We start from the raw sequence: 22,203 nt of genomic DNA, 5'->3' as shown, positions 1-22,203 counted from the left end.
CCCAACACCTTGATGTATTCACCAAATTGGAATATTCCTTACCTCAGTTTTTCAGATTTTGAATTGAAATTCCATCACTTAGGCATGAATGATTAAATCATTGACCTCTGGTGATTGAGTGTAATGTCTGTCTCCCTTCCCCTCCTAAGAGGTCAGGAAGTGGGACTGAAAGTTTCAGCTCTCTAATCACTTGGTTGATTCCTCTGGAGACCAGCCCCCATTCTGAAGCTAGATGGAAGCCTTGTCATCAGTCACCTCATTAGCATAAACTCATTATCGTTAAAAGAATCTTGTTATGAATAGCAAAAGACAACCCTGTCACTCAGGAAATTGGGAGGTCAGTGACAGGAACTGGGAGCAAAGACTCAATATATGTTTTTATTATACCACAGACTTAAAGACCTGACATGGTAGACTGAATGGTTTGTTTCCCACTATAAACTGAGAAACATAAAACCTAGGTGTTAAAAAGGAAAATTGTGAGTGTGGTGATAACACACCTGTGGTCCCAGTTACTTGCAAGGCTGAGGCAGGAAGATTGCTTGAACCCAGGAATTTGAGGCTGTGGTGAGCTATTATCATACCACTGTACTTCAACCTGGGTGACAGAGTGAGACCCTGTCTCTAAAAAAGAAATAAATAAATAAGTTATTTAAAAAAAAATCTTGGCTGGCTACAGTGGCTCATGCCTATAATCCTAGCACTTCGGGAGGCCGAAGCAGGCGGATCACCTGAGGTCAGGAGTTTGAAACCAGTCTGGTCAACATGGTGAAATCCTGTCTTTATGAAAAACACAAAAAATTATCTGGGTGTGGTGATGGGCACCTGTAGTCCCAGCTACTTGGGAGGCTGAGTCAGGAGAATTGCTTGAACCCAGGACACAGAGGAGGCTGTGGTGAGCCAGGATCACACCACTGCACTCCAGTCTGGGTGGCAGAGTGCAACTCCGTCTCAGAAAAAAAGAAAAAGAAAATCTTGTTTCTTTGACACATTAAAGGATTATATAACATGATCAAGAGGAACTTACCCCAGAAATGAAAGGGTAGTTCAACATACAGAACCTATCAATATAATATACCATATTAATAAAGGACAAAACTATACAATCATCTCAGTTCACTCAAAAAGTAACATTTGACAAAAACCCAGCATTCTTTTATGATTAGAACAGTCGGCTGGGCACGGTGTCTCACACCTGTAATCCCAGCACTTTGGGAGGCTGAGGTGAATGGATCACCTGAGGTCAGGAGTTTGAGACCAGCCTGGCCAACATGGTGACACCACATCTCTACTAAAAATACAAAAATCAGCTGGATGTGGTGGCGCAAGCCTGTAATCCCAGCTACTCAGGAGGCTGAGGCAGGAGAATTACTTGAACGAGGAGGCGGAGGTTGGAGAGAGCCAAAATCATGCCATTGCACTCCAGCCTGAGCAACAGAGCAAGACTGTCTCAACCAAAAAAAAAAAAAGGGGGGGGGGGGGGCAACAAACTAGGAATAGCAAATAACTTCCTTAATCCTATAAGTGACATCTACAAAACTGCCACATCCCGTAAGATCAAGAACATGGCAAGAATATCTGCTCTGGCCACTTCTGTTCAATATTATGCCGAGATTCCAGTCAGAGGAGAAAAAAAAAAAAGCCATCCAGATTGAAAAAACTATTTGTAAATGGTGGAATCTTTTATATAGAAAATCCTTAAGAATCCAAATATATATATCCGAAAACTCTTAACTATGAACAAGTTCAGCAAGGTTGCAGGAAATGAGATCAAGATACAAAAATCAGTTTTATTTCTGTACACTAGCAATAACCTAAAAATTACATTGAGAATAAAATTCCATTTGTAGTAATATCAAAAAGGAAAAAATAATTAGGAGTAAATTTAACCAAGAGTGTAAGACTTGTACACAGAAAACCACAAAATAGTATTGAAAGATATTAAAGATCTAAATAATTAGAAAGATACCCAGTATTCATGAATTGGAAGACAATATTGTTCAGGTGGCTTTACTACTCAAAAGTGATCTACAGATTCAGTGAATCTCAGTCGCTTTAAAAAAAAAAAAAAAAAAGGACAAACTGCAGAAATGGACAAACTGACCCTAAAACTAATATAGACAGGCAAGGGACCCAGAATAGCCAAAATAATCTTGAAAAGGAAGTACAAAGTTGTAAGACTCACACTTTGTGTTTTTGTTTGTTTTTTTGAGAAGGACACTTGCTCTGTCACCAGGCTGGTGTGCAGTGGCGCAGTCTCGATTCCCTGCAACCTCCACCTCCGAGGTTCAAGTGATTCTCCTCCCTCAGCCTCCTGAGTAGCTGGGACTACAAATGCACACCACCACACCCAGCTAATTTTTGTATTTCTTTAATAGAGATGGGGTTTCACCATGTTGGCCAGGGTGTTCTCAATCTCTTGACCTCGTGGTCCACCCACCTTTGCCTCCCAAAGTACTGGGATTGTGCTCGGCCACACTTTGTGGTTTTAAAATTTACTGCAAAGCCATAATAATCAAGACATTGTGTTACTAACACAAAGATAGTCATAAAGATCAATGGAATAGTACTGAGAGTCTGAAAATAAACTCTTAACATATATGGTCAGTTGACTTTTAACAAGATTGCTGGACAGTCCACTCGGCAAAACAGCAGTCTTTCCAGCAAATGGTACGGGGAAAACTGGCTATCCTCATGTGGAAGAATGAAAGATACCCACTTCATACCATAAAGAAAAGTTAACTCAAAATGCATCTTGGCGGCTGGGCATTGTGTCCCACACTTGCAATCCCAACACTTTGGGAGGCCAAGGTGGGCCAGTTGCTGGAGCCCAGGAGTCTGAGACCAGCCTGGGCAACATGGTGAAACCCTATCTCTAGGAAAAAAAAAATTAGCCAGGTATAGTGGCATCCACCTGTAGTTCAAACTAGCTGGGAGGCTGAGGTGGGAGGATCACTTGAGCCCAGGAGATCAAGACTGCAGTGAACCGTAATTGCACTACTACATTCCAGCCTGGGCGACAGAGTGAGAGTCTATCTTTAAAAAAAAAAAAAAAAAATGGCCGTGGACTTACATGTAAGATCTAAAGCCATGAAGTGGCAAAAGAAAAGAAATGGATAAATTGGGCTACATCAGATTTAAAACCTTTGTGCTTTGAAGGTTCTACCATTAAGAAAGTGAAAAGCCAACCCACAGAATGGAAGAAAAGAGGACAGACTATAACAAATGTTGACAACGATGTAGAGAAATCGTATATTGCTGGTAGAATTGTAGAATGATGCAGCTGCTTTGGAAGATATTTTGGCAGTTCTCAAAATGTTAAACACACAGTTACCTTATGACCAACAATTCCACTCCTAGGTATTTACTCAAGAGAATTAACAACATATATCAACACAAAAGGTGTATGCAAGTATTTATAGCAGCATTATTCACAGTAGCCAAAAAATAGAAACAACCCGAACATCCATCAACTGATGAATTAATAAATAAAATGTGTATATTCATATAATGGAATATCACTCGGCCATTAAAAGGTATGAAGTACTGATATGTGGTACAATGTGGGTGAACCTTGAAAACCTGATGAAAGAAGCCAGACATGAAGGGCCATATGTGATTCCCTTTAAATGAAATGCCCCAAATTGACAAAAACATAGAGACAGAAAGTACATTCATGGTTGTCAAGGGCTGGGGATGATGTGTGGAGAGAAAAGAGTGATTGCTATGAATATACGTTTATTGGGGAGTGATAAAAATATTCTAAAGTTAGTAGTGGTGATAGTTGAACTGTCTCATACATATACTAAAAAACACTGAATTGTCTATTTTTTACAGAGTGAATTTTATGATGTGTGAATTATAAACTCAATAAAACTTATTTTTTTTTAAACTTGAATTGAGCTTTAATACCTTGCTTTACAATTACAGCTGACCTTTGAACAATTGGGTTTGAACTACACAGGTACAGTTGTTGTTACTATTTTTTAATTAAAAAAAATATTTTTGAGATGGGTGTCTCACTGTATTGCCCAGGCTGGTCTCGAATCCCTGAACTCTAGTGATTCTCCCATCTCAGCCTTCCTAGTAGCTAGGACCATAGGCATGTGCCACCATGCCTGACTCACAGATCCACTTAATATACATATTTTTCAACCAAAGTCAGATTGAAAATAAGAATTTGACACTCACATGTAATATAGGGTGGTTTGGGGCCATCTTTGCACGTATGTCTGTTTCATAGGGCTGGCTGCAGGACTTGAGTGTGCTTGGATTTTGGTAAAGGAAGTAGAGTCCTGGAACCAACCAACCATCCCCCATGGTTACTGAGGGGACTGTATTTCTTCTCCCTCCTCTCCCCTCTCCTCTTCTCCCCTCCCCTCTCCTCTCCTCTTTCGGTTTCTGAATGGTTTCATTATTAATTATTAAACGTCAACATCCTTTTAAAGTATTTGTTGTTTCTATTTAATTATAGACTGATCTCTCTGTGATACATTTATCAATGTGTGGAGATATTTTGGTTATCACAGCTTGGGTACAAGAAAAATGCTGACCCAAAATGTCAGTAGGGCCAAAGTTGAGAAACATTGGTCTAAATACACCTCTCTGTATTAGTACCTTGGGAAGATTAATCATATTTTAAGCTAGTTACAGTTTGCATGTGTAGTTCATATAGATAGAGATATGTGTCCTCCTGCATAAACATGTCTCTTTTTGGATACGTCTGTGTGGTGTAACTACCAGTCTTACTTTGGGTGTTTTTGCCTTACATGGTTGTAAGCAATATGTATCTGACTGGAAAAAGATTAATGTGCATGTTGGCATAAGACAATGTATGAGAGAAGTTCTCTATATACTGAGTGCTACCCTGGCTCAGCAGTGAAGTCTTTAACATCATCATGCTTGCTTCTTATTGTTAGTAAGGATCATCCAAATAAGGATGATCTTAGCTGTGAAGATATGTATTGGGCTTTGCACAGCGGCTCACACCTGTGATCCCAGCACTTTGGGAATCTGAGGTGGGAGGATTGCTTGAGCTTAGGAGTTCAGGACCAGCCTGAGCAATATAGCAAGACCTCATCTCTACTAAAAATATTTTTTTAAAGCTGGGCATGGTGACGAGTACCTGTATTTCCACCTATTTGGGAGGCTGAGATGGGAGGATCACCTGAGCCCAGGAGATCAAGGCTACAGTGAACTATGACTGTAGCAGTATTGTAGCACTCCAACCTGGGTGACATAGCAAGACCCTGTCTCAAAAAAATAAATAAGTTTTAAAAAAGACTTGTATAATACTATTTTGACCTTTTTTTCTTAGTTTTTATGTTTTGTTATTCAGAGAAGCATATCCTAGCTCTTTTTCAGATCTTAGCTTTGTTTTTTTTTAAAGACAGTGTCTCACTCTATCACTCAGGCTAGAGTGCAGTGGCACAATCACAGCTTACTGCAGCCTCTACCTCCTGAGCTCAAGCAGTCCTCCCACCCCCGCCTCCCAAGTACCTAGAACCACTAGCATGCTCTATCATGTTTGGCTAATTTTTATGTTTGTAGAAATGGGGTCTCACTGTGTTACCCTGGCTGGCCTCAAATTCTTGGGCTCAAGCAGTCTTCCTCTGTTGGCTTCCCAAAGTATTGGGATTACACGCATGAGCCACTATGCACAGCAGGCTTACTGTCAAATATGTTTTTGAGCTAAAGTTATATTTATGCTCTGAAATGCCACACATGTTTAAGGAATTATACCTGTTTCCTCACTAGCCCCAGAATACTGATTCGAGTTGGCATGGAGGTGTGTAGTAGGTTGTAAATTGGTGGTCAGAATGCTAAAGCTTTTTTTAAAAACAGGCTGAAAATACCTTAACATTTGTAAATTTGTATATAAGGTAATTTTACCTTTTTTATGCTTCATTGATCGATCACTTATTTATTGGCTTTCTTCCATCGGCCTGCTTGCACATAACTTACCAGGTATTCTTAATAGAAGAGTAGCTTCTGAAGCTACAGATAATTTGTCTTCTGTTTGAGTGGAGGTTCATGTTAGTGTCTCTGGTAACTTGCAGTGTCTGGTAGTGATCAGGACGTGGGTAGATCATTACAGGTCACTGTGATAATTTGTCCATTTAGCCGCTAGGAACCTTTTAAAACCATACTTCTGTACTTTTTTAAGGTCATGGACCGCTTTGAGAAATTAGAATCTTACCAGAATGATGTACTTCTACAACTTGCAAAGTTTTTTTTTTTTTTGAAACGGAGTTTCACTCTTGTTACCCAGGCTGGACTGCAGTGGTGCGATCTCAGCTCACCGCAACCTCCGCCTCCTGGGTTCAGGCAATTCTCCTGCCTCAACCTCCTGAGTAGCTGGGATTACAGGCACACACCACCATGCCCAGCTAATGTTTTGTATTTTTAGTAGAGATGGGGTTTCACCATGTTGACCAGGATGGTCTCGATCTCTTGACCTCGTGATCCACCCGCCTGAGCCTGCCAAAGTGCTGGGATTACAGGCTTGAGCCACCGCGCCCGGCACTTGCAAAGTTTTATATGTGGTTCTTGGAATTACTGATGTCCCTGAAGTCCATCCATAGATTCTAAGATCAAAATGCCTCTTACTTTTACTGACCCTTAATTAGCACATGGCAGAATTTTAGGAACATCTGATACATTGCTGCTAATTACTGGATATTTGCCAAGTTTCCTTTCTTTTAGCAGTAACATAAATTAAGAGGCACTAAATTCAGATAAGACTATGGAATCCTCAAATAGGGAGTTTCTTCATAATACATTATATGTAATTTTTCTTTTTTTTTTTTGTTAGTAGGGAGTGGGGGGCAGAGTCTTAACTTACTCTGTCTCCCAGGCTGGAGTGCAAGGGCATAATCTTGTCTCACTGCAACCTCCACCTCCTGAATTCAAGCTATTCTCCTGTCCCAGCCCCCCAAGTAGCTGGGACTACAGGCACCCACCACCACACCTAGATAATTTTTGTATTTGTAGTAGAGACAGGGTTTCACCAGGTTGGCCAGGCTGGTCTCAAATGCCTGACCTCAGGTGGTCCACCCTCCTCGGCCTCCCAAAGTGCTGGGATTACAGGTTTGAGCCACCACACCCGGCATAATTTTTCTTTTTTAAGCTTGTGATTCTACTAAGGATATCTTCCCCCCAACTAAAGAATTTCCTCCCTAATCCCACCTTTGTTTGCCGCCTTTAAAACTATAATTAACCCTTGAACAATGGGGGCGTGAATCGCACAGGTCCACTTACACAAGGATTTTTTTGTTTAAAGAGATGGGGACTTGCAGTGTTAACCCAGGCTGGTCTCAAACTCCAGGTGTCAAGTGATCTTTCCTCCTCAGCCTCCCAAGAAGCTGAGTTTACAGGTGTGTGCCACCCAGCTCTATACACAAGTTTTTAAAAAACAAATCTTTTAGAAAAAAATTTAGAGACTTAACAGTTTGAAAAACTTATAGGCAAACCATATAGCCTAGAAATATGGGGGGCAGGAATTAAGCAAAAGTTAAGTGTATCATGAATGTATAAAGTATACATAGATACTAGTCTATTTTATTACTTACTACCATAAAATGTACACAGATCTATTATTAAAAGTTTAAATTTATCAGAACTCAAATCATACAAGCAGCGTTCATACATGGCATCTTTTGCAGTCAAGAGAAATGTAAACAAGATACAGTGTTAAATCAACTGCATAAAAATAACCATAATACATACTGTACTACTGTGATAATTTTGCATCTCCTGTTGCTATTTTGGTGAGCTCATATGTTGCAAGTGTCTGCTTAAAACACCATGTGATGCGGATCATCTCCCCATGAACAGTCTGTGTCTTCAGTAAATCCCATATTGTAATCAAAAGTGATCTCTTGTGGTTCTTGCTTGTTTTCATTGTGCTAGTGCCATACCATAAACCTTGAATAACACCATCCGACCTATACAAACTGCTGCTAGTGATGCCAGAAGCACTCCTGAGAAGCAGAGAAAAGTCATGACATTACAAGAAACAGTTGAATTGCTTGATATGTGCTGTAGAGTGAGGTCTGCAGCTGTGGTTGCCCGTTATTTCAAGATAAATTAATCCAGCATAAGGACCATTTTAAATAAAAGAAAATCTTGAAGCCATCACTGCAACTACAGCAGGAGGTGTAAAAACCTTGCATGTTTTATGAAATACCTTTTTATCTCATGTTGAAAATGCAGCTTTTATGTGGGTACAGGATTGCTATAAGAAAGGCATACTTGTAGACTTTTCTTGAATGTAATATTCAAGAAAATGTGAAGTCGTTAAATGACAAAGCAAAACAAAAGTGAAGCTGTAGGATTTAAAGCCAGCAGAGGATGGTTTGATAATTTTAGAAAGAGATTTGGCCTAAAAATGGCAGGATAAGAGGAGAAGCAGCTTCTGCTGACTAAGAGACAGCAGACGAGTTCCTGGGCACCATTAAGAAAATCATTCAGGAAAAAGAATATCTGCCCAAACAGATCTTTAATGCAGTCAAAAGTGTCCTATTCTTGGGTGGTAGAGGAGGACACAAAGGACATGTGTCAGGAAAAGAAAGCACAGGGAAGAATTAAGGCAGGAAGGGATAGGCTAACTACTATTTTACGCAAATGCTGTTGGGTTTATGATCAGGACTGACTGCCCTTATGTATACATAAGTTGCTAACTCCCAAGACTTGAAGGGAAAAGCTGCCAGGTTTTTGATCATTCAACAAGGAAGACCTGAACACTGAGAATCCTTTTTCTGGATTGGTTCCATCAATACTTTGTCCCTGAAATCAGGAAATACCTTGCCATTATGAGACTGCCTTTTAAGTTCTTTTGATACTGGAGAGTACCCCTGGCCACCCAGAACCCCATGAGTTTAACACCAAAAGCATCGAAGTGGTCTTTTTGCCTCCAAACACAGTATCTGTAATTCAACATCTAGATCACGGGGTTCATGAGGACCTTTAAGGTTAATAACACATGGTACTCTAACCTCAATAGAACGTGAAAATCTGGAGGGATTACACCACTTAAGATGCCATCGTTATAGAAAAAGCCATGAAGGCCATCAAGCACAAAACAATAGCTTCCTCCTGGAGAAAGCCGTGTCCCGATGTTGAGCATGATTTCACAGGATTTGTAGCAGAGCCAGTCAAGGAATTTATGAAAGAGACTATCTATGGATAAGAAAAAAAATAATAGACACCAACCAGAGGAATCAACAGAAGATGACTTAATGAAGATGCCTGTGTTTCCAAACCAATGCTAGACAATAAGGAAGAAGATAACAGAAGTAGTGCCAGAAAACAAATTGACTTTAGGCAATCTGGCAGAAGGGTTCTGATTATTCAAGACTGCTTGAGACTTACTGTACAACATGGACCGTTACGTGATACAGGCACTGAAACTGAAGCAAATCATGGAAGAAGGATTGGTTTTGTATAGAAATATTTTTAAAGAAATGAAAAAGCAAAAAATACAGAAATTACAATGTTTTTCCGTAAAGTTACACTGAGTGTGCCTGCCTCCCCTTCTACCTTCTCTACCTCTGCTTCCCCTGAGACTGCAAGACCAACCCCCTCCTCTTTCTCCTCCTCAGCCTACTCAATTTGAAGACATTTGAGGATGAAGACCTTTATGATGATCCACTTCCACTTAATGAATAGTAAATATATTTTTCTTCCTTACGATTTTCTTAGTAACATTTTCTTTTCTCTAATTTTGTGGTAAGAATACAGTGCAGATATATGTTAATCGACTATGTTATTGATAATGCTTCTGGTTAGCAGTAGGCTGTTAGTAGTAAAGTTTTGGGGGAGTCAAAAGTTATACATGGCATCCCCTTACCCCCATTGTTCAAGGGTCAACTGTATGTTGTTTTAAATTAGCATATTTTATAACTTGTAACTGCAGCCACTTGGCAGTTTTATTGTTGTTTTTCTTTTTGTTGTTGGTTTTTTGGTGGTTTTCTTTGAGACGGTCTTGCTTTGTTTCCCAGGCTGGAGTGCAGTGGCAGTGATAATAGTTCACTCCAGCCTTGAGCTCCTGGGTTCAAGTGATCCTCCTGCTTCGCTCGGCCCCTTAAAGTGTTGGGATTATAGGCATGAGCCACCGTGCTCAGCCTGTTGTTTTCAAATATGTTTTAAAATTGTGGTAAAATACATACAAAATTTTCGTTTGATCCATTATTTTGGTGTATAGTTCAGTGGAGTTAAGTACATTCTCCTGTTGTGCAATCATCACCACCATCCATCTCCAAAACTTTTCATCTTTCTGAACTGAAGCTTTGCGTCCATTAAACAATATTGCTGTCTTCCCCCTTTCCCCAGCTCCTGGCAACTGTCACCGTTGTATTTTCTATGAATTTGACTGTTACAGGTACCTCATATTAAGTGGAATCATATGGTATTTGTTCATTTGTAAGTAATTTATTTCATTTAAGTTTTCAAGGTTCATCTACATTGTGGCATGTGTCAGACCTTTATTTTTTAAGACTAAATAATATTCCATTGTTTTTATATGCCATGTTCTGTTTATTCATTCACTCATTGTTGGATATGTGGGTTGTTTTCTCCCTTTTACATTGTGAATAATGTCGCTGTGAATGCTGGTGTACAAATATCTGAGTCCTTGCTTTAAATTCTTTTGTGTGTATACCCATAAGTGGAATTGCTGGAGCATATGATAATCCTGTGTTTAACCTTTTGAGGAATCACCAGATTTTTCCACAGTGATTGCACCATTATACATTCCTACCAACAGTACACAAAGGTTTTGGTTTGTCCACATCCTCACCAACATGTGTTTTCTGTTTTGTTTTGTTTTGTTTTAATAGCAGCCATACTAATGGGTATGTAGTGGTATCTCGTGGTTTTGATTTACATTTCCTGATGTTACTGATACTGAGCATCTTTTCATGTACATATTGTTTGTTTGTATATCTTGTTTGGAGAAATGTCTATTCAAATCCTTAGCTTGCTTTTGAGATGGGGTCTTGCTCTATTCCCCAGGCTGGAGTATAGTGACATGATCATGGCTCACTGTAGCTTCGACTTCCCAGGCTCAAGTGATTCTCCTACCTCAGCCTCCTAAGTGGCTGGGACTACAGGCACACACCACCATGCCTGGCTAATTTTTTAAATTTTTTGTAGAGTTGAGGTCTCACAGTGTTACTCAGGCTAGTCTCAAACTCCTGGGCTCAGGTGATTTTCCTGCCTCAGCCTCCCAAAGTGCTGTCATTTTTTGTGGTTGTTAAGAGTTTTGGGTGTTCTTTATATATTCTAGGTATTATTCCCTTTCAAATACATGATTTGCAAATATTTTCTCCTTTTCATTGGTTGCCTTTTCATTCTCTTGAGAGTGTCCTTTATTGCACAATAGTTTTTAACTTTGATGATGTATAATTTATCTGCTCCTTTTTATTTCCTGTGCTTTTGATATCATATCAAAGAAACCATTGCCAAATCCAGTGTCCTAAAGCCTTTCTCTGTGTTTTCTTCTAAGAGTTTTATAGTTTGAGGTCTTTGATCTATTTTGAGTTAATTTTTATATATGGTTTGAAATAAATATCTGGCTTCACTCTTTTGCATGTGGATATCTGGTTTTCCTAGTGCTGTTTATTGAAAAGACTGTCTTTTCCTTATTGACTTGATTTTGGCATCCTTGTTGAGGATCACTTGACTAAGTATGTGAGGGTTCATTTCTGGGCTCTCTATTCCATTCCATTAGTCTGTGTATCTGTCTTTATGCCAGTTCCACACTTTTTGATTTGCAGTAAGTTCTGAAATTTGACTCCCCCAACTAATGTTATTTTGGCTGGGCTTAGTGGCTCACACCTGAAATCCCAACTCTTTGGGAGGCTGAGGTGGGCGGATCTCTTGAGGCCAGGAGTTCGAGATCAGCCTGGCCAACATGGCGAATCTCCCTGTCTCTACAAAAAATATAGAAATTTGCTGGCGTGGTGGTATTCGCCTGTAGTCCCAGCTACTCACATCTACTCAGGAGGCTAAGGCAGGAGAATCGCTTGAACTCGGGAGGCGGAAGTTGCATAAGCCGAGATCATGCCATTACACTCCAGCCTGGGCAACAGATGAATTTCTGTCTCAAAAAAAAAAAAAAAAAAAAAAAATTATTTTGATGTTAGATTCCATATGAATTTTTGGATAGATCTATTTCTGCAAAGATTGTCTTTGGAATTTTAAGGGGATAACTACTTGTTTTTAACTGATTTTTTTCTGCATGGACCTCCTTGTGCCATAGCAGTGCAGCTACTTGAGACTTTAAGGGCTCTGTAAAACTTTTAATTAAGACTCCTGTAGGGTAGTATGCATTATAAAATCTGAAATCATCCAACCTGGTTTTAGATTATGCAAGTTTCTTTGCCTGTATCGTCTCTTTTGCTGTATCTAGAAAGAATACACCTAGAAAGCAGACAGCCTCCTTCAGGGAGGAAATAGTATTTGACACGGATATGTCTTGGGAATTGTGTCTCTTTTGCTAGGTAATCTAATAATTTGTGTAGGCTTTTAGCATGGGGTGGTTTTAGGGTGACTGCTTTCTATAGAAATGACACTCTAAATTGAGAGAATAAAATCACTTTTGAAGACTGTTACACCATAATTCATGGTAGTGTGTAAAAGTAAAATTGTGTTTCATTTTAGCATGCCAATGAAGATGTGGAAAGAATGTTACTAGGAAACAAATGTGACATGGATGACAAAAGAGTTGTACCTAAAGGAAAAGGAGAACAGGTAAAAATCTGAATGAAACTAATATTCTGCTCTTTCTTTGTAATGATAATGATACTTTTGGTTATTTTTATAGTAATAGTGATGGAATGCACTGAGGTAATTACATAGTTTTTAAAATGCTTGTTGGAAATGATATTTTGTCATTTGAGTGAACTTTTTTCAGTGCCTATTTAACATGTATGGGAGAATAAAATGTGTCCATAATATTTTCAGCCTTATTTAAACTACAAAGAAAAACATAAGTCAGTAATCCTCAGTTTTTAAACGTAGGACTTTAAGGAATTGTATCAATTAGTATGGTTCTAAAATGTGACAATCTAGAGCCTGTGATGAGCAGAAATTAGACCCTGGGAAGTCATGTTGAGCTTCTCTTAAGTTTGCCCCCAGAGTAAAATACCTAATTTAGAATATCTGAAATAAACTTTTGGGATAAGGAGAGGATTATTTTCATTACTTTTGTATGTTTTATGAAAGAGCTTGACTCGCTGAAATAATCTGTGTTACGTATTCTAGTTGGGATCACTGCCTTCAGAATAAGATTAATATTTAAAGTCAGCAGTTGGCAACCCATGCTTGATAATTATATGATATTTTGTTTCTGTTTTAGATTGCAAGGGAGCATGGTATTAGGTTTTTTGAGACTAGTGCAAAAGCAAATATAAACATCGAAAAGGCGTTCCTCACGTTAGCTGAAGATATCCTTCGAAAGGTAAGTTCCTACTTTTATTTCCTGCCCGGGTACCTGAGTGTCTCTGTTGAATATTTTGTCTGTTCTGAGGTACTGAATTTATATACAGATTTGAGTTTGGGTGGTATTGTTTCTGTAGGGCAGCAGTCCCCAACCTTGTTGGCACCAAGGACTGGTTTCATGGAAGATAATTTTTCCACGGACTGTACTGGAGGGTACTTTCATCCAGAAACTACCCCACCTCAGATCACCATGGGGACTTCTGCTGTAAGGAACTGGGGAAACAGAAAGCCATGTGGATCTAGTCAGTGGTAACAATATTCTTAGCTCCACAGTCACTGTCTAGTCCCTAGTTCCCTTATTTTTTCTAGCCTTTTATCTTCCCTAGCATTTTTTAACTCTTGGACTCATTTCTCTTAATGAGTCTTTTGCATTCTCATAGATAATTTAGGAAATTTTAAGTTAAGAAATGACTCTGTTAGGTAAGTATTGCCACAGAATTGCTCTTCTGCCATACAGTCACTTCTCAGGCAAATAAAGGGCATGTACATATTCCGTATGGACGGAATAAAACCTATTATGTAAGAAAATATATAATGTTGAAAATGTGATCTTGAGGAATTTTCATTTTACCTCAGGTTTATTTTTGGGTTTAAGATTTGTGACTCGATATTTGTTAATATAAGTAACATATAGCCAAATTAGGAAATCTGATTTTCATATTTTCCCTAAAGTGTCTAGATATAATGCATGGATTTGGTTATGAGTCCTAGTTATGAGTCTGTCAATCTGTTATAGTTTTAAATGGTCTTCGGGGTTTCTGCTTACTGTTTGTTTTTTGAGATAGAGTCTTGCTCTGTTGCCCAGGCTAGAGTGCAGCAGCACGATCTTGGCTTACTGCAACCTTCGCCTCCCAGGTTTAAGTGATTCTCGCCTCAGCCTCCCAAGTAGCTGGGATCACAGGCACCCACCACCACGACCTGGCTAATTTTTGTATTTTGAGTAGAGACAGGGTTTCACCATATTGGCCAGGCTGGTCTTGAACTCCTTACCTCATGATCCGCCTGCCTCGGCCTCCGAAAGTGATGGGATTGCAGGTGTGAGCCACTGGGCCCAGCTCTGCTTACTTTGTGTTTATACTGTGTCCTTTGATCTTCTCACCAGTCTTGGCTCTTTTTTTTTTTTTAATAGTGCTATATAGTCGTTATATATATAATTTCATGCCCCAGTAAGGTAGAGCTTTCCTTGTCATTAAAGCTTAAAGTATGAATATACTAATAAAGATCTCAGTCTAGACTCACAGGGGTATCCAATCTTTTGGCTTCCCTGGGCCACACTGGAAGAATTGTCTTAGACCACACATAAAATACACTAACACTAACCACAACTCATTAAAAAAAAAAACACACACACACACACGCAAAAATCTTAATAATGTTTTAACAGAGTTTACAAATTTGTTGTGTTGGGCCACATGCAGGCTGCAGGTTGGACCAGCTTGGTCTGGAGCAGGCGTCCCCAAACTACGGCCTGTGGGCTGCATGCGGCCCCCTGAGGCCATTTATCCGGCGCACTTCAGGAAGGGGCACCTCTTTCACTGGTGGTCAGTGAGAGGAGCACAGTATGTGGCGGCCCTCCAACGGTCTGAGGGACAGTGAACTGGGCCCCTGTGTAAAAAGTTTGGGGACGCCTGCTCTAGAGTTTTCCCCAAGTAAGCAGGCCCAAATACTAGGTAGCAGTTTTTTTCATACACTTTAATGTGGTGAAGTTACAAGTTAAAACAGCAAATGTAAACTTGGTTCATGTTAGAATTAACTTAGAATGAAAGCAATTTTTTTTTTTTTTTTTTGAGACGGAGTTTCACTCTTGTTACCCAGGCTGGAGTGCAATGGCGCGATCTCGGCTCACCGCAACCTCCGCCTCCTGGGTTCAGGCAATTCTCCTGCCTCAGCCTCCTGAGTAGCTGGGATTACAGGCACGCGTCACCATGCCCAGCTAATTTTTTTGTATTTTTGGTAGAGACGGGGTTTCACTATGTTGACCAGTATGGTCTTGATCTCTTGACCTCGTGATCCACCTGCCTCGGCGTCCCAAAGTGCTGGGATTACAGGCTTGAGCCACCGCGCCCGGCAGAATGAAAGCAATTTAAAACATTTTTTAACGTAATTATTTGGCTACATAATTCATTCTCTTGCTTCAGACATTTAAAATAGAAAAAAAATAATACACAGATTTCCCAGCATGTTCTCTTTAATTCCCTCAGTAGCAGCTGCCAGTTCCTCGTTTCCCCTTAACATTAATTAGTCTGTTACTCGCCTGATAACAGATGTAATTAATTTCTCAGTTAGTACTCTGAGTAAATATGAGTATGTTTTTAGCCCACTTCCCTGTCCATAACCTTTTACTTTTAACAGATAACACACTCCACTGATTGTCACTTTGCTTTTTTCACTTACTGTAAGTAAAATAATTTTACTTTAAAAATAATTATATGCTATTCTGTTGAATATTATATCATAATTGAACTAGTCTCCCAGTGAGGGACATTTAGATTATTTTCAAACTTATTTACACATAAGCTGTGTTTGTGGTACGTAATCTTAAATTATTTCCCACATGCACATACATTTGAAGGACAGATTCTGAGAACTGGCCAAAGAGTGTATATGTACGTACATTTGCAATTTTGATAGATGCTGTCAAAGTCTGTCCTGAGGGTTATACCCATTTACACACCCATTTGCAGTATATGAGAATGTTACACACATCCTGGCCAGCACAGTGGATTTACAAGACTCAGATCTTTCCTAGTCTAACAGGTTAAAAAATGTAGATTTAATTTGCAGGTAGTATCTGAGTAAGGCTGAACATTTAAAAACATAGGTAGGTAGGTGGGTCTGCTTGTTTTGAGATGGAATTTCGCTCTTGTTGCCTAGGCTGGAGTGCCATGAGATGATCTCGGCTCACTGCAATCTCTGCCTCCTGGGTTCAAGAGATTCTCCCGCCTCAACCTCCCAAGTAGCTGGGATTACAGGTGCCTGCCACCATACCTAGCTAATTTTTGTATTTTTAGTAGACGCAGGGTTTCACCATGTTGGCGGCTGGTCTCGAAGTCCTGACCTCAGGTGATCCACCTGCCTTGGCCTCCCAAAGTGCTGGGATTACAGGTGTGATCCACTGTGCCTGGCTTAAAAACATAGGTTTAAGAATCACTTTTACATTTCCTTTTCTGTAAATATTTTTGTTTATTCCTTTGCCCAGTTTTTCTGTTGTTGATTGGCCTTTTCTTATTCTTAGCTAGGAGCCAGCTTAAAACTTTTAATAAACTTAATTAAAACTCAACTTCAACTTAATAAGTTAATATTTTGACTCTAAAATATTTTGCTCTGCAAGAGATACCCTTTTTTAGAGTCTGTTTCAAGGATCTAAGTTAAATTCTAAAAAGACAGTGAGATGCTAAGAAAATCAATATAGGGGCCTTCCTGGTTACCCATGTGTCTTGAACCTGACCCATACGTAGAAGTTCCCAGAGAGAGTATTTCCAATGCAACTCTACTTTTTTTCTTGCTGGGTGCTAGTCTCCTCTTATTCTTCTTTACATTTTTCTCAAAGATGTGTATTAGGAGCAAAGTCACTTATACAGGAAACCCCACAAAGGTCTTTTTAATGCATAATTTGCTGCTTTAACATACATGGAGGAGAAGAATCCAGAGTAGGTAGGTGAGAGCTAAGGGCAAGTAGCAATGTCACCCATGAATTAGGTAGGCTTCTCTAGGCTACTTGAGATTGTAAAATATTTTAATTTTTTCCCCCTTGGGCTGCACAAGCCCTTAACTTTATATTGTTTACATGAGAGAATAAGTTCTCAGATACATCCTAGCTTTCAAAATGTTGTGATGAACTACTGTTTTATAGAACAGCATAGGTAAATCTCAGAGACTTGATACTGCGTGAAAGAAGTCAGATGCAAAAGAATGTATTTAGCTATGGTTCCATGTATGTAAAGGTTAGGAACAGAAAAAAACTCATCTTAGATGCTAGAAATCAGAATATTGGGTAGCTTGAAGAGAGCAGTACTGGCAGGAAAGGGAGCCTTATTGGGAATATTATGTTCTGTATCCTGATCCGGTAGTTTGCCAATATATACTAAAAATACATCAGGCTTATACTTCAGCTTTATGTACTTTCCTGTAAGTTATCACTTTAAAAATATTTTTTATATATAAAGTATGGGCCTACCCTTTTAAAATACTGTATTCTTCTGATTTTCTTTTTTCTTTCTTTCTTTCTTTTTTTTTTTGAGTTGGAATCTCACTCTGTCGCTGAGGGTGGAGTGCAGTGGCACAGTCTCTGCTCACTGCAGCCTCCTCCACCTCTTGGGTTCAAGTGATTCTCCTGCGTCAGCCTCCTGAGTAGCTGGGATTGCAGACGTGCACCACCACACTTGGCTAATTTTAGTAGAGACAGGGTTTTACCATATTGGCCAGGCTGGTCTTAAACTCTTGACCTCAGGTGATCCACCCACCTCAGCCTCCCAAGGTGCTGGGATTATAGGCATGAACCACCAGACACAGCTCTTCTGATTTTCAAACTAATATTTAATGTTAGGAAAAAACAGAATTATACTAAGGATAACATAAAATCAGCCAGGTGTAGTGGCTCATGCCTGTTATTCTTTTTTTTTTTTTTTTTTTTTTTTTTTTTTTTTTTGAGACAGAGTTTTCGCTCTTGTTATCCAGGCTGGAGTGCAATGGCACAATCTTGGCTCATCGCAACCTCTGCCTCCTGGGTTCAGGCAATTCTCCTGCCTCAAGCTGGGATTACAGGCACGTGCCACCATGCCCAGCTATTTTTTTTTTTTTTTTTTTTTTTTAGTAGAGACGGGGTTTCACCATGTTGACCAGGATGGTCTCGATCTCTTGATCTTGTGATCCACCTGCCTCGGTCTCCCAAAGTGCTGGGATTACAGGCGTGAGCCACCGCACCCGGCTTATGCCTGTTATTCTACTAGCACTTTGGGAGGCTGAGGCAGGTGGATTGCCAGAGCTCAGGAGTTCAGGACCAGCCTGGGCAACACAGGTGAAACTCCATTTCTACTAAAATACAAAACATTAGCCAGGTGTGGTGGCATGCATCTGTAGTCCCAGATACCCAGGAGGCTGAGGCAGGAGAATTGCTAGAATCTGGGAGGCAAAGGTTGCAGTGAGCCAAGATCATGCTGCTGCACTCCAGCCTGGGTGGCAGAGGGAGACTCTTATCTCAAAAAACAAAAACAAAAAAAGAATCAAATCAACCATAATTTTACCACCTAAGGGTTGCTACTGTTAGTGTTTTGTTGTATCTCCTTTGGGATTTTTCTGTGTCTTTTTTGAGGGGTTGGGAGGAGTCTTAGTCTCTTGCTCTGTTGCACAGGCTGAAGTGCAATGGAGTGATCATCATAGCTCACTGCAGCCTTGAACTCCTGGGCTCAAGTGATCCTCTTGCCTCAGCCTCCTAAGTAGCTGGACTACAGGCTTGAGCCAGTGCGTCCAGCTAATTTAAAAATTTTTTTATACGGATGGGAGTCTCGCCATGTTGCCCAAGCTGGTTTTAGCTCCTGGCGCATCAAGCGATCCTCCCACCTGGACCTCTCAAAAGTGCTGGGATTACAGGCATGAGCCATTGTGCTTAGCCATCTGTAACCATTTTTAACATGAATTAGATAACTACATCTTGCTCCACCCCTTTTTACCTAATCATAGTTGAGAGTGCCTTTTTAAAACTATGGTACAATAACAAAATTAGTCTAAAAAGGCAGATAACTGAACAGAAAAGAACCGTTTTGTTTCTGTGACATTACGCATACCCAATATTGGTTTTATACAACTTGCTTCACAATACCTTTTAAGTACTAAACATATTCAGAGGTCAGGGCTAGAAGATAACAAAATCTATTTAAGAGTTAGAGCAGAGATTTCAGAAGCTTTATAAAGGGATGCCAGGAGATGTGTACAATATTTCACAGCTTGGAGGAAGCAGGCAAAATGAAGATCAAAACAAAGCTTTCAGATTTTTGCTTTGCCTGGAGGGGAACCTATCTCATGTGATTGTAATTGTATTTTGTTGCATAAATTGACATTTATGAGAATATTTCTGTTCAATCTTTATTTTATCCACGGCAGTGTCTTTTCATGGGTTATTTTCCTTGTGTGTTTGTTGCAGACCCCTGTAAAAGAGCCCAACAGTGAAAATGTAGATATCAGCAGTGGAGGAGGCGTGACAGGCTGGAAGAGCAAATGTTGCTGAGCATTCTCCTGTCCATCAGTTGCCATCCACCACCCGGTTTTTTCTTCTTGCTGCAAAATAAACCACTCTGTCCATTTTTAACTCTAAACAGATATTTTTGTTTCTCATCTTAACTATCCAAGCCACCTATTTTATTTGTTCTTTCATCTGTGACTGCTTGCTGACTTTATCATAATTTTCTTCAAACAAAAAAAAAATGTATAGAAAAATCATGTCTGTGACTTCATTTTTAAATGTACTTGCTTAGCTCACCACTGCATTTCAGTTGTATTATAGTCCAGTTCTTACCAACATTAAAACCTATAGCAATCATTTCAACTCTATTCTGCAAATTGTATAAGAATAAAGGTAGAATTAACAATTTTATTTTGTACAACAGTGGAATTTTCTGTCATGGATAATGTGCTTGAGTCCCTATAATCTATAGACATGTGATAGCAAAAGAAACAAACAAAAGCCAGGAAAACACTCATTTTCGCCTTGACTATGTAAATGGGATTAATTTTGTCCTGTGCCTTATGTGGAAAGGAACTTCTTTGGTTTTCCTTTTTTGTTCTGGTAGAAGCATGTGCAGGAGACATATCATCCAAACATAAACCATTAAAATGTTTGTGGTTTGCTTGGCTGTAATTTTCAAAGTAGTTAATTGAGGACAAAGGGTAATGCAGAAATGATAGCTTTGGTTTGCTGAGTCTTGTTTTAAGTGGCCTTGATATTTAAAACTACTCCTGCCACCATTTCTTCTCCTTGGCCACTTTTTCCTTACGTCTCCCTCCTGCATGCTGCTTTATTTGCTTCTCCCTCCCCCACGACCTCATGGTATGAGTTATTTAAGAGTGAAAGGGACAAACTAGTAGGTTCGTCAAGTTTAATATAAAGCACTGATGTAACTTGGTAGGTAAACGGGAAGATACGTTCTAACTGCCTACTCTTCTATGTCAGCTAATTGGTGTCTTCCCCCTCATTTGCTCTCTGCCCTAAAACCTGCCCCAGATTCCTTCATTCGCTGTTTTACTTCTATGTTCTGCTTTTCCTCTCTTTCTTCCCTTCCTGTGTATCCACTGAGTTTATGAAATGGAAGAGTTAACTGCATGCACTAGTGTTTGGAGGGTGTTGTGGTTTGTCTTTCTAATTAGGTGTATAGCCTATTCACTTTCCTAGAATGAACCTCTTAACCTAAATTTGAGTAGTCTTCATTTTGGCAACTCCTCTAGCAGTTTGGTAGCCCAGTACAGGTTGTTTTTTTAAAAAAAGAAAAAGGAGGAGTGAATTTTATTGACATGTTTGCCAAATGTGTTGAGATTTGGCCTCTGAAGAACACTTTTTCAGTGTTAAGTTGTCTTTACCTTAAGATTTAGAAATACTTTAGAACATTATTAATTCTAAGTCCTATCTTCACATCCTTTTGGGAAACTTGTATTACCATGGATTTGGGAAAAGGACAACAAAAGGCTTTTCATGTAAAGAGAAGATCTCTAGCTGTCTCTAACCCTGCCCTTTTTTCACTGCATTTTTTCTAATGTTGCTTCATTGCTTATCATTAGGATAGGGTAAATTAAGTTTGCTATGCTGCTGGCTTCCTAAGATGATACCTTTGTTGAAAGAATTGTGAATAGCATGATTCATTTCTATCAGAGGCTGAGTTTAGGACAGCAGCTTCCATTGAGAAGTCCTTCTGTGTCGTGAATAGCATTTTAATGACCTCTTGGCTCATAAGCAAACAACATAGGGACGTATCTGCTATGAAAATCCACAAATTTTTCAGATAGTGCCCTAAAAACAATTTTATATGCCTCACTGGTTGTTATTCTTAGGTTGTTCCCACACTTGACTTTATCATTGTTTACTACTAGTAAAAAGCAGCATTGCCAAATAATCCCTAATTTTCCACTAAAAAACATAATGAAATGATGTTAAGCTTTTTGAAAAGTTTAGGTTAAACCTACTGTTGTTAGATTAGTGTATTTGTTGCTTCCCTTTATCTGGAATGTGGCATTAGCTTTTTTTATTTTAACCCTCTTTAATTCTTATTCAATTCCATGACTTAAGGTTTGAGAGCTAAACACTGGGATTTTTGGATAACAGACTGACAGTTTTGTTTGCATAATTATAATCGGCATTGTACATAGAAAGGATATGGCTACCTTTTGTTAAATCTGCACTTTCTAAATATCAAAAAAGGGAAATGAAGTATAAATCAATTTTTGTATAATCTGTTTGAAACATGAGTTTTATTTGCTTAATATTAGGGCTTTGCCCCTTTTCTGTAAGTCTCTTGGGATCCTGTGTAGAAGCTGTTCTCATTAAACACCAAACAGTTAAGTCCATTCTCTGGTACTAGCTACAAATTCGGTTTCATATTCTACTTAACAATTTAAATAAACTGAAATATTTCTAGATGGTCTACTTCTGTTCATATAAAAACAAAACTTGATTTCCAACTGTGTGGTTTGGTTTTCATTTATTTATGGAGTTGG

General features: G+C 39.2%; 1 protein-coding gene across 1 annotated transcript in view; it reads left to right on the top strand.

Moving 5' to 3' along the window:
* Positions 1-19,935, top strand: part of RAB10 (RAB10, member RAS oncogene family) — an 89,767-nt gene extending 69,832 nt beyond the window's left edge. The window contains exons 4-6 of the mRNA XM_003935270.4: positions 12,664-12,753; positions 13,361-13,462; positions 19,643-19,935. Of these exons, the coding sequence (XP_003935319.1) occupies positions 12,664-12,753; positions 13,361-13,462; positions 19,643-19,726 (276 nt within the window). The 3' untranslated portion in view covers positions 19,727-19,935. The remainder of the gene's footprint in view (positions 1-12,663; positions 12,754-13,360; positions 13,463-19,642) is intronic.
* The last annotated feature ends 2,268 nt before the right edge of the window (positions 19,936-22,203 follow it).

The sequence above is a fragment of the Saimiri boliviensis genome, chromosome 1, assembly GCF_048565385.1.
Source record: "Saimiri boliviensis isolate mSaiBol1 chromosome 1, mSaiBol1.pri, whole genome shotgun sequence".
Lineage (NCBI taxonomy): Eukaryota > Metazoa > Chordata > Mammalia > Primates > Cebidae > Saimiri > Saimiri boliviensis.
Note: the sequence above shows the minus strand (reverse complement) of the source record. Positions and strands in the feature narration are given on the sequence as shown.